General features: G+C 37.1%; 1 protein-coding gene across 4 annotated transcripts in view; it reads left to right on the top strand.

Moving 5' to 3' along the window:
• The window catches only part of mtcl1 (microtubule crosslinking factor 1), a 90,666-nt gene that overhangs the window by 8,169 nt on the left and 70,290 nt on the right, over positions 1-12,207 (top strand). For all 4 annotated transcript variants that reach the window (XM_023335171.1, XM_023335172.1, XM_023335173.1 and 1 more), the window contains exon 3: positions 310-468. In XM_023335171.1, coding sequence (XP_023190939.1) covers positions 310-468 — 159 coding nt within the window. The remainder of the gene's footprint in view (positions 1-309; positions 469-12,207) is intronic.

Genomic DNA, 12,207 nt, shown 5'->3' with positions numbered 1-12,207 from the left:
CACCACTTTCAATGATCAGTTTCTCTGATTCTACTCTTTACAGGTTTATGTTTGAGTAAAATGAACATTGTTCTTTGATTCTACCAACTACTGACAACATGTCTCTAAAATTCCAAGCAAATATTTTGTATTTATTCGCAGAAAATGACATAAAAAAAATAACAAAAACGGTGAGTCAGTTGGAAGACATTCTGCTTTACTCTGATTTATTTTGTGTTCCGGTAAAAGACGTTAAAGTATTGAAGTCTGAAAAAGGATTACAGATGAGACCACAAAAATATTAATCTGGTGCAACTGAATGGTCCTCAGGTTGCTAAGGACGTGTCGGTGCGTCTGCACAACGAGCTGGAGAGCACGGAGGACAAGCGCAGCCGAGCGGAGGACGAGAACGAGACGCTCAGGCAGAAGATCATCGAGGTGGAGATCTCCAAGCAGGCGCTGCACAACGAGCTGGACAGGATCAAAGAGGTGAGGCGGCGGCGCGTCGCTAGCATCTGTTAGCATCTGTTAGCATCCGTTAGCAGAGGAACACCAGAGGCTGAACTTCATGAAAACTGTTGGATCAGAGAGAGAAAACTCATCAGGCAGATCATGCTGCAGAGCCTTTGCTTTCTTTATCGGTAGAGTTTGGTAGTAACTAGTTACATTTACTTGAGTAACTTCTTTTAAAAAATACACTTTTAGGAGTATTCTTACTACACTGTATTTTTTACTTTTACTTGAGTAAAATTTCTGAATTTTCTACCCACTGAATGAAAAACAAACATGTTTTAACCAAAAATTCATCAGACACAGAGACACACCTGCAGTTTATTTTTAAAGTCTTATAAGTTTTGTTTTTTTTAAAGAAACTGATTTGGAAACATGTTTATTTGATCTTTTGTTATTGATATTAATTATTTTCATTTTGGTCTTTAAAATACCAACATTTCCACACAGCTTTATATTTTGGTTCGATTAGATACTCTGTGCTCGAGTCGCCTTTTCACCAAATACTTTTGTTACTTGAATACTTCCTGGACGGCTCCTTTTTACCTTTACTTGAGTAAAAATATGTTGAAGTATTTCAACTCTTACATGGTTAAAATTTCTCAGTTTTTAATCGAAAGAAACCAAATTGGATATTTTTTTTTGCCTCATTTTGTTATTTATATGAATTATTGTCATTTTCGTGCTTAAAATGCCAAAATTTCCACTTAACTTTAAATTTTGGTCTGTCTGATTATGTAATTTTTAAGTATTAAGTGATTTATAATTTGATGAGTTACACAGTATTTGAGTTGACGTTTTACCAAATACTTTTATTCTGAGGCCTAATCGGGTCATTGGATATAAATGTTTTTATATTCAGTGATATTTTGTAGAATATTAGAAATTCATTAAAGGGGCAGTATTATGTGTTTTCCTGACACATAGTGGCATTTTATAGCATAATCAAGTAACTATGTTTGCTTCAGTTTTTATGAAAATTCTGCATATATTGAATATGACTTAAAAGAAATGTTACTTCCTGATTTGAAATTGGGCCTCTGTCTCTTTAAAAATTCCGCTTTGAGAAAGCCATCACAACATGGCTCCTCTATTAACTCTTTAGCAAAGTTTTTACCAGCGGTTGACTGAGATGTAGGTCCAATAATGAAGTCAGCAGTGCCACCAGGTGTTTACTAATTACTGCTGGCTAGTCTGAAGGAGCTGATCTGTGAGGCCGAAGCTCTGAAACTTGGAGGAGGAGCTGTGCCTCGAAGGCGGAGCTAGGTCCAACCAGGCGTTTTGCACAGCTGAATGGTTGCCATGGAGATTACAGGATTTGTCAAACCTGCATAAAATAATTAAAGTAACACTCAAGGTATATTTTTGATGAGTGAATAACATTATAACATGATGTAAAGCTCAAAAAGTAAATTTTACATAACACTGCCTCTTCAAAAATGTGGAATATTCATAATTGGCATCTCAACATTCACCAGTAGTATCACAGTTACATGTTTATTACGTGATTTTTGCAGCTGTGTTGCCCAGAGAAAGTAGGAGGAAATTTTTACTTTGTCGGTCGTGAAGTAAAGTCTCAGCAGTAATCAGATGAGCTGAGTTTATTCTCAGAGCCGCTCAGGTTGGACTGCTTAGACTTATCGATTCTGACAGCAGCAGGTTAGCCACCGTCTGCCAGCCCAGAGGAAGTAGGCCAATCCCAGACACACCGAGCAGTTTGGTGATTCCCAAACTCTGTCTTTATCTGACTGTGTGCAGCTTGGCTTCAGATCTACATTTCTAACAAAACAAAAAAACACATTGCAGTTGCGACATTTCTACACTTTTGCTTCTAGAAAGTATTTATTTATTGTCACCATGAGAGGTTTCAGTCTCCATTCAGATTTGAGCACTTTGTTGGTCCTTGTTGTCGGTAAAATGATGCAAAGATGACTATAAGCCTGTTGCAGTCATATTTGATGTTATGGGCATTCATCAAAGTGTACATTTTCAATAAGGATGTTGTTTTTTCATTTCCAGATATTATTTTTATACCATTTGAGAGAAAAAGTCTCTCCACTGGTGGAGAATATGAGGAAAGGAAAAGGAAATGATGCATAAACAGTGTCCCCCAACTTCAAAATAAAAGCATAAATTAAAATATCTTACTTTGCAACCAAAACTTCAACACAAATGTCAAACATTAAAAATAATCTGGGAAAATTAACTTGGGGGAAGCTAGGTGCTAAGCTAAAGATTTTCAGACTTAGCGAAAATGCTAATATGCTAGACGGAAAGTTAGCAAAGTCATTAGCTTGTTAGCAAATTAGCAAAGGTTGTCCTTTTGCAATAACCAATAAATCAGTTAATGACATGATAAATTCATGACTTATAATTTTTCTCTTTTCTCTCTTTCTACCAAAAACTGAATAATCAAAGTTAAGTCTAAGGTGTTTTGGTCTCAACTAGCCTTTTTTTTAGCACAATTTTGATTACAGAGATTTCATAATTAATTTTATTTGTTGTTTTGTTTGATTATTTTGGATATTTAAAATGTCTTCCTGCTCCTGTGTTAAATATTGATCATAATTTAAAGTTTATTGATTTTTGAGAATGTGTTCTTTCATTATTGCATTGCTTGAAAACAACAATATTATCGCAATAACGTTTGGGACAATTTATCACCAGTCTGTCGCAGGGCAACACAGAGACAGACAGGACAAACAACCAGGCACACACTCACACCTAGGGAGAATTTAGAGAGACCCATTTACAGTCATGTTTCTGGACTGTGGGAGGAAGCCGGAGTACCCGGTGAGAACCCACGCATGCACAGGGAGAACATGCAAACTCCGTGCAGAAAGGCCTTGGGCTGGGAATCGAACCCAGGACCTTCTTGCTGCAAGGCAACAGTGCTACCAACTGCACCACTGTGCAGGGAACAATTCATCGTCCAACTAATTTCTTGCATACATGCATGAGCAGCAGATGACATGCAGAGCGTCTCTTTGAGAGAAAGGGGAGGAGATGAGTCGAAGGGCTGCTGCTCCAAATGATTGCAGATTTATTTATTTTTTGTCTTCCCATGTGGTTCGTCCCAGAAAAACACGCTTCCATTTCTGGGTGTGTTTTTATTATTATTTTTTGATGCAACACCCCCGCCTTGTCTTTAAATAACAGCTCCACATTTTTTCAAATACTTTCTTTTCACTTTTGAAAGGAGCCTGTTGAAGTTTTAGTAAACAGAGAGTAATTATTTCAATGCTACTGATTGAGATGTGCAAAAACAAGCTAATTGTAAAAACCGGAGGTATAACTCAGCTGCTTGACTCACATTCTCAGATATAAGAGAAGGAAGTCGGGCTTTACTGATAAGAAAGTCGTCTGACTGGAAGGAGAAGACGCTCCTGATTTACTGCTTTAACCTCACCTTGTAAATCATCACTGAGGAACAAGAGAAAACAAACATCCTTACTGTTGAAACCAGAAATCCACTCAAAGCATTAAAAAGATACTTCAGTGTTTTTTTTCTTCCTGTCTGACTATAATCGCGACTAAAATTTTCCTGTTGTTTTAAAACTTCACGTTTTAAGGCACTTTGAACGTCCCTATTGCTGAAAACATGCTAAATAATAATAATAAAAAAGACTGCATGACAGTATCATGACTGTTGTGACATGCTAACAGCCTGATTTCTCAGCAACTTGGATGAAAACATTAGTGGTTAGTGAGCACTACTAATCCACCTCATTTGCTTTTGCTGCTCATCTTTAAATCTCTGGCTGCGTTTCAAATGTGCACAAAGTTATGCACACATTTGTAACATGTGCAAAATTTTGTCAATATTCTGTTAATATTAAATAAACACAACTGACATGACGCCGGCTCCGACCCCATTCGAATGTAGAGCAGACCTCTGACAAACAAGCAGTGTTATAATGGTAGAGGTAGCGGCACTCAGTGCGTTACCCGAGATATTTTTTGAGTCATTTTTGGATCATCAGCCAACAGAAAGATTCTCCATTGAGTCCTACACCAGGTCTGTAAGGCTATTAGTGGAAAACAGCAGAGAAATCAGCGTTAAACTCCAAGAGGAACATTTGTGAGGGATACGGAGTTTCATTTAATGCAAGTGTGAACGTTGTGTCTGACGCATTTTGCACATACAAAGCATGTGGCTAATGACTTAAATAATACCGGCTTGTGAAAATCTGCTTTCAGGAGAATGCTTAAAAATAAACATTAGCATAAAAAGCTGCTTAAATGTAAATACTGCAGTTACTGCAGCACTTGATTTCATACTGCTATAGAGCTACCAATGGAATTTACACACTGGAGCAGCGCTGCGCCCCACGCTAACTAACTGCATCTTAACACCTAAAATAAAATTAATTATGTTGGACTATGAATGATAGTCATAGTCTATGAAAGAAAATGTTAATTTTGCCAAAGCAACTTAAGTCTGTTTTGGAATAATTTAAAAATGATTAATTATTATTACAATAATTCACTAATTTCAAGTCTATTTTCTTTTATTTTGCTTCTATGAAAAATATAATTAATGTTTTTCTATAAGCTTAGAATCCATAATTTCAGAATCTATAAATAATTAAAAAGGTCCCAGTCGACTTGTTTTTGGTTTTAATTTATCCAGTCACATTTACAGACAGCACCACCTTCACAGTAGAAGGAACAAAGACAATGAGTTAAGAGACAAATATTGTAATTTCGGATTGTTTATGTAAAGATGTGTTATTGCAGGGCGACTTCTAGTTGTTTGGTCTGTGAGTGTTTGTTAAATGGTGTAAGTAGTCAGAAAAAGTTTGACAAACTGATTTAAAGCCAATCTGGTTGACAGGATCTGCTGCTAAAACCAACCAGGAAGCGATCTAAGAGTTGTTTTTGGTTTTTAATCAAGCGCGGCCTTCTGATGTGTGTAGTGAAATGAAACGAATGAAATGTTTGCTGCATGCAGAGCGTCAGGTAATTTATTGTGCGTTCCCACTCTGCTGTGATAAATTCATCTTTCATGAAAGACGAATGCTTGGCCTCTGTGCGGTTCTCTTCCTCCTCACTGACTTCCGGGTTTTCCTCCTGGCACATTTCCTCCTCCTCCTGTCGCCTCAACACTCCGTAAAGTGGGGACGTAATTTACTCTCTGCTTATGCTTTTTATTTAAACCATCAGTGCGTTTAGACGCTGCTTTTTATTTGGGATCTCTCTTACATTTGGTGAATTGTGACCTTTCAGGCAGTCAGCTGCGGCTCATTTGTTCAGTTAAATAGATTTTACTTCAATATATTTTGCAGCTTAAGCTTGGAAATTATTACATTGAAAAGTGGTCACTTCTTGCCTGCTAGATGGATCATTTATTTTTAAATTATTTTCTTTACAATTAATGGAAAAAATTTAAAATATTATCAGGTGATAATAAAAAGTCTAACCATCCACTCATATACTTTTTTCAGTGGAGGGAAAATTGAGAAATATCTGATTTTTGTTGCTACAACATTTTGTACAACCTCCTTTTACAAATTAAAAGTCTTATTTATAACATTTCACTAGCCGTGTTGTTGCAGTTCATCCTGAACAAGAACTGGTTAAAATTAACTGATTCATGTTCACAGTTTACCACAAACTTAAACTAGTTCTTGTTCATTTAACATATTTTAACTAAAATAAAGTTTAAATATATATTTAGTCCATTCTCCTGTTATCTTTGCTCACACAAACTGTGTTTTTATAATGACTTAATTATCAGAATTGATATTTTAATTAATGTATTTTAATGTTTTTAGTATCAGAAAACATATTGAGTCTGAAATCAAAAGCACTTACTTTAGACTATTCTGTAATAACTGTAATTTGGTAAAATGGTATAAAAACAACAATATTATCATTTATCTGGGACAATTTATAATTTGGCATAAATTGTTATTGTGACAGACCTTCTTATTAGGCTGTTTTTCTTCATATGTTCACACTCAGAAGCCAGTTTCAATAATCTCAGTTGTTTATTGCTCACTGATTGAGCAACAACGGCAGCATGAGTTATGAGCTTTTGTTTTATCACACCTAGAAAATTTTAATCCAACAGGAAATCCTCCAACATTGAGTCTTTTCTAGGCGTGTTTTGCTTCTAAAGCAAACGGAAACATGTTTACATTTTAATAAGTCACAGTATCGGAGCAACAGTGACTTGTCTTCATCTCTCTGTCTTGTATTTCCCGTTCTTCTGCTTCCCTGCTGTAGTAATATAAAGGAATCTCATTGACCTACTTAATATCCTGTCTGACTCCACCAGCAGGAAGGGGAGCGTTCACGAGGAGAGGAAAAATCTGCTGCAGTGACATACATCCATATGAAACATATCACCATGTAGCTGCTGCGCTGAAACCCCCCAAATTTACCATCTATGGAACAAAGAAAAGAGTTTGGAGCCGTTTTTCTGCACAATATGCTGCAGAATTCAAATCGTTTTAAAGCGTCTCTCGTATTTTTCTGTAGGTAAACTTTGGCTTGCATAGAGAAAATGGGGCAACCATCAGTTGTGTGAAACCTTGGGGAGTTTGATGCTTTTCTTTGAAGTTTAAAACCCGTGAAAGGTTGAATTTGTCATCCGCGCAGACGGGATTTTCTGAAAATGTTTTGCAAGTGATATAATTTACTGAAGCATCAAAGCTGCCACTCAGTAAACGAGAGCGTCGTCGTACAAACGTCAGAGTGCCTCTTAAAACGTCTTCAGACGAATCAAGGCTTTTCAAAACAGCATCAAAAGATTATTTGTTTTGATCTTCAGAGATCTTAAGGTTCTGCTTGTATTTTCTGTTAATTCAAGCATCATCTGCATCAGATCAATGATGGAAAATATAAATTTGATTTGGCTTTTTGGCTAAGAGCAGCAGAATTAAGAAAAATACTTTTATTTTTAGTAATATGCATCATTTATTTATAACTCAGTTAATGAATAGTGATGATTTTATGTTTTCTTCGTCAAATTCAGCCATAAGTGCAAAACAAACTACAAACCTGAGGCTGAAATAGTGATGTACTTCATTTTTAGTACAGGATAAAGATGAAGGGCAGGACATGTATGTTCACACAAAAATAAAAGTATTAAAATGTATAAAAAAAACAAACTTCAGAGTAAGATACTATACAGTAAAGGCAAGATTATAGCATAAAATAATGTACAATTGTCAATAATGATTCCTCATTTCTGTTCATCTGAGTTGAATAATTTAAAAAAATAGAGGAAGGATCTGCTTCAACGCGTTATAGTGCACCTAGGATGCAGCAGTTTGTCAGTAACAAATGTTTTCTCCTTTATTTGGCTCAGACACTGAGGAAACAATGCCACTACAGCTAGCTAAGCTAATGTTTTGTAAGCTAGCTTACAAAAAAGATGAAATTGCACCACATAGCCTTCAAAATAAGACAGGATTGTACAATATATGAAAATAAAAACTGCAAATACCAACAGAAATGTTATGTAAAATAAGTAAAACTCTAATGCTACTAGGGATGGTAGCATTATTGAGTTTTTTGGGAGCAGTGATGGTTATCCACCTTATTCCTGGGAGGCTTAGTGGGGAAGCGATTATGGGTCTTACTTCCAACACCCAGCGAAAGTAGCAGTATTTCATTGTAATTTGTAGGTTTTTTTTTTGCTAATCTACATTTATGATAGAAGTTACATCTCTCTTTTCGGTTATAATACAATATCTAGTAAAACTTGTTTACGGACTCGCCGTCTGCTATCAGAGAGCTGCTCAGTAGAGAGGATTGTAATTATGAGTTTAATCACCGGGAGCGACAGGAACACGATCGTTAAGTTTTGTAAGAGAATGACCGAGACTTAGCAGCGCTGCTAGCAGCTTATTTCTCTGAAGAACTGACAGTAATAAAGACGAGAAAAGCAGAGAAGCTGGTCTGAGCTGCAGGTTTGTGCCGACAGTGTAAAACAGCAGAACTACATAATATTAGCTTGGTTTGATGTGAGTTTTATTTTTTGTTTGAATTTAAAAAATAATAAAGTTCATGATCTGAGTCTTTATCATTATGACTGGGCCAGCAAAATTTATTTATAAGACAAAATAAAATATCTGGGATTATTTAGTCCATCAAAACCAGAACCTCAAGGTTCTCTTTTGCTGAGTATTGCTGCAAATCAGCGGAGAAATGACCGCAGCTGCTGCGCTCCAGAACATAATACGGACCAAGATGCAGTGATTGGTCATGGAAAGAGGAAATATAGAAAACATTAAAGTGATTGGTTGGACTTGTAGATAATTGCGATGTTTGCTGAAAATGGCAAATGATGAGTAAATTTAGATAAACAGTAGCACAATTAAGTAAGTATTTTTACCTTCAGTTGTCATAAAAATGGCATATATAAATATCAAACATGACCTAAAAGAGATTTAATTTTGCAATTTGACATATTGAAATTGGGCCTCTGTCTCTTTAAGAAGCTCCTACTATTAGCGTTAGGCTCATCATCGCAACAATGCTCCTCCATTATGCCTTTTACATAAATTCTTAGTGTTGGCCTGAGAAGTAGTTTGTATTATAAGTTCAGCAGACTCACAGTTCCACCAGGTGTTTGTTAATTGCTGCTGCCGCTAGTCTGGAGGAGCTGAGTGAATAAAATAACAATATAACACAACGTAAAGCTAAAAAAAGTAGATTTTTACATAATACTTCTCTATTTTAAGAAAACAACAGGAAACCACTTTCAGTGGCTTTGTTTTCTAGCTATAAGTTAATTTTACCCATTAAATTATAAGAAGCAAAAAACAAATCAACAGAATTCAAAGGGTTTATTTTCCATGTAGAACAGAAATCAGATCCATGACAGATGGATATTCAGATATATTTCCCTTCTACAAGGCGTTTTTGTGTTTGAGTTTTTTACGCTAAATAATCCAGTTCCGTTTCTTTGAAGCTGCAAGAGAATCCCAGTAGATTATCTGGAGTGCAAATGTTTGATTTGCAGGAAAAATTAAAAATACCGAAACCTCTTTCAGTTTGCAAACCGCCGCCGTATCAGTGGCAGCGACAGACGCCTCGTCGCCTGGCAGCGCACGGCGCAGCTTTAACCTCAAAACATCAGAATGTTTCGCCCAGAAGCCGGTGTTGTGGAAGCTTCTCCTCAGCGTGGCGAATGGTTTCAGCGGTTATATTTAGGGAGGTTGACAGCAGCTTGGCAGGCGGTAATTCTGACGGATTCACAGCGTTCCTCACCTCCGCGTCAAGCAGAAGGAAAGAAACAGGCTGTCGGGAAAATAGAGCCTTCGATAAAATAGAGGGGAATGTTGCATCGGAGGAAATATAGTCGGGAAAGTTTAGTGGTTCTCGCTAAGAGTCGATGAAGGAGAAAAGATGTCAGGTCCACATCTAAAATGGATGATGGGTAGTAATTAGTTACATTTACTTAATTAGATTTACTTGAGTATCTTTTCTGAAAAAAAAATGCTTTTGCTACGCTGTACTTTCTACTCTTTAGTAAATTTCTGGATTCTCTGCCCACTGACTGAAAAACAAACGTGTTAGAATGAAACATTCAGGTGTGTTAGACAGAGACACACATTTAGGTCCAAAAATCTGCAATATAAATCTGGACAACTTCAGAAACTGTGACTGTACCCAGTAGCTGTTGCTCTTAGACACACTGTTGCAGAGTCCATCAGGGTTTAGATGTAGTTAAGCTTCACTGCAGCTCCACAATCTTTGTTGATAAAACATTTAAAATTTTACTTTCCTCTCCCTTTGGGACGTTTTTTTCATCCAAGTGTGCAGAAGCGGGAACCCCTCCCTCCTATTGTGAACCCCGAGGCCACTGTAAAATGCTAACCTCATTAGCAGACAGATGGAGACTCATGGCCTCTCGTTTTTCAGAGCTCCTGTCAGAGATGAGAATAATGCCCCATTGTCTGAAGCAGAAAACATCGGGGCAGCTCGGATGGAAAGACCCAGATACAAGTTTATGATCCCAGGTTAATAAAGTTTTATTTATCCGAGTCTCACTTCTCTGAGCTGCTGGTCATTATCATAAAAAACAGCAGATGATAATAAACTTCTGATTTAATTACACCACAGAAACCATCTTGGAAATGTTGGGGGGGTTATTTTATTTTTATTTTATTTTACTTTTTTGATTTTTTTACAGGAGAAACATTAATTTTCTTTTTAAAATTCTGCCTCAAAATTCCAGATTTCTTGAAACTCAAAACCTCACAACAAAAACTTTAAATCAGTAGTTTGTCCATTCATGAGGAAAACATCAGGAGCAGCAGCTTGGATACCTAGCAAACCAGCATCCTCTGTTGGGGCTTAAAAGCTGTCCAGTTTCTCAAACACTGTAAAAGCACAAAATCTTACCACATTTTTCTTTCTAGTTTTTAGTGAAAATATCTTATTACACTTGAAAAAGACAAAACTAACTTACAAGTAACTTTTCAGCAAGATACAGAAACTTGTCTTAAGTGAATAATTCCTTAATATTGGTGAAAGAATGCTAGTTTCATTGGCAAGTTTTTTTCACTTATGGGAAAAATGTCTTACTATAAGTCACATCCGCCTCTCCTTTATGGCTGCCGTTCGCTGGCTGCAAACGCTGCCATCCCAGAATGCCTGGCGGCTTGTCGAGTCGGACACAGCAGCTCTTCCCTCCTCTTGGCCCGTCTGAGTTGCAGCGACATTTATAGCTGCTGGTGTTGCTCAAATAAAAAACACGTCGTATTTTTTATTTTTTATAGCGTTGCTCAGAGCCTCAGCCGGTTTCAGAGCCCAGTTTTTCAGAGTTTGATGTGACCTCCAGACTGAGACGCCGAGTCGATGCCTTTCACACGGCGTCGGCCTCCATTCGTCCCTTTGGTCCCTCGTGGGATGAGAGACAAAAGCTGAGGAAAGCTCGCCGTCCTGCAGCTCGTTTACTCATAGTCTCACCTGGGAGCTGACCTTTCAGACCTGCCCGGCTCTAAAGTGGAAAGAAATAATCTGCCTACCTGCATCTTTAAGCAGTAATGTGCCGTGTTTTCTCATCGTTGTTATTCATTTATACATTTTAAAATTAAATGCTTTAAAATATACACATAAGCACAACAGCCCTGCAAAAACAGAAAATATTACCAAGTATTTGTCTAGTAAAAATATCTTAGTACACTTGAAATAAGACAAAACTAACTTACAAGTAACTTTTCAGTGAGATATAGGAGCTTGTTTTATCTAAATAATTCCTTAACATTGATCAAAAAAGTAGTAGCATGTCATGAGATTGTCACATCAACAGTGTTCAGTCAGAGGCATCTTCAGATTCATTGCAAGACTGACTGCTACTGGAGATCCTCACCATCAACAGTAACTCTTTAAAGGGGCGGTATCATGTAAAGTTGACTTTTTTGAGCTTTACATTGTGTTATAATGTTATTCCCTCATCAATGGCGTGTTGCTTTAATTCATTCTTATATTTGAGAAATCCTTTAGTCTCCATGGCAACCATTCAGCTGTGCAAAATGCCTGGGTGAACCTAGCTCCGCCTTCAAGACGCAGCTCCTCCTTAGAGATGCAGTTTCCGAGCTTCTGCCTCACAGAGCAGCTCCTTCAGACTAGCCAGCATCAATTAGCAAACATCTGGAGGAACTGCACATCTAGCTGAGCTCATTTTACGAGCTACTTCTCTGTATAACGCTGATAAAAACATCGTTAAAGGGTTAACAGAGGAGTAATGTTCGGATG

The sequence above is a fragment of the Xiphophorus maculatus genome, chromosome 6, assembly GCF_002775205.1.
Source record: "Xiphophorus maculatus strain JP 163 A chromosome 6, X_maculatus-5.0-male, whole genome shotgun sequence".
In the NCBI taxonomy this organism is placed as follows: Eukaryota; Metazoa; Chordata; class Actinopteri; order Cyprinodontiformes; family Poeciliidae; genus Xiphophorus; species Xiphophorus maculatus.
The sequence above is the reverse complement of the archived record's forward strand: the minus strand, read 5'-3'. Positions and strand labels throughout refer to the sequence as shown.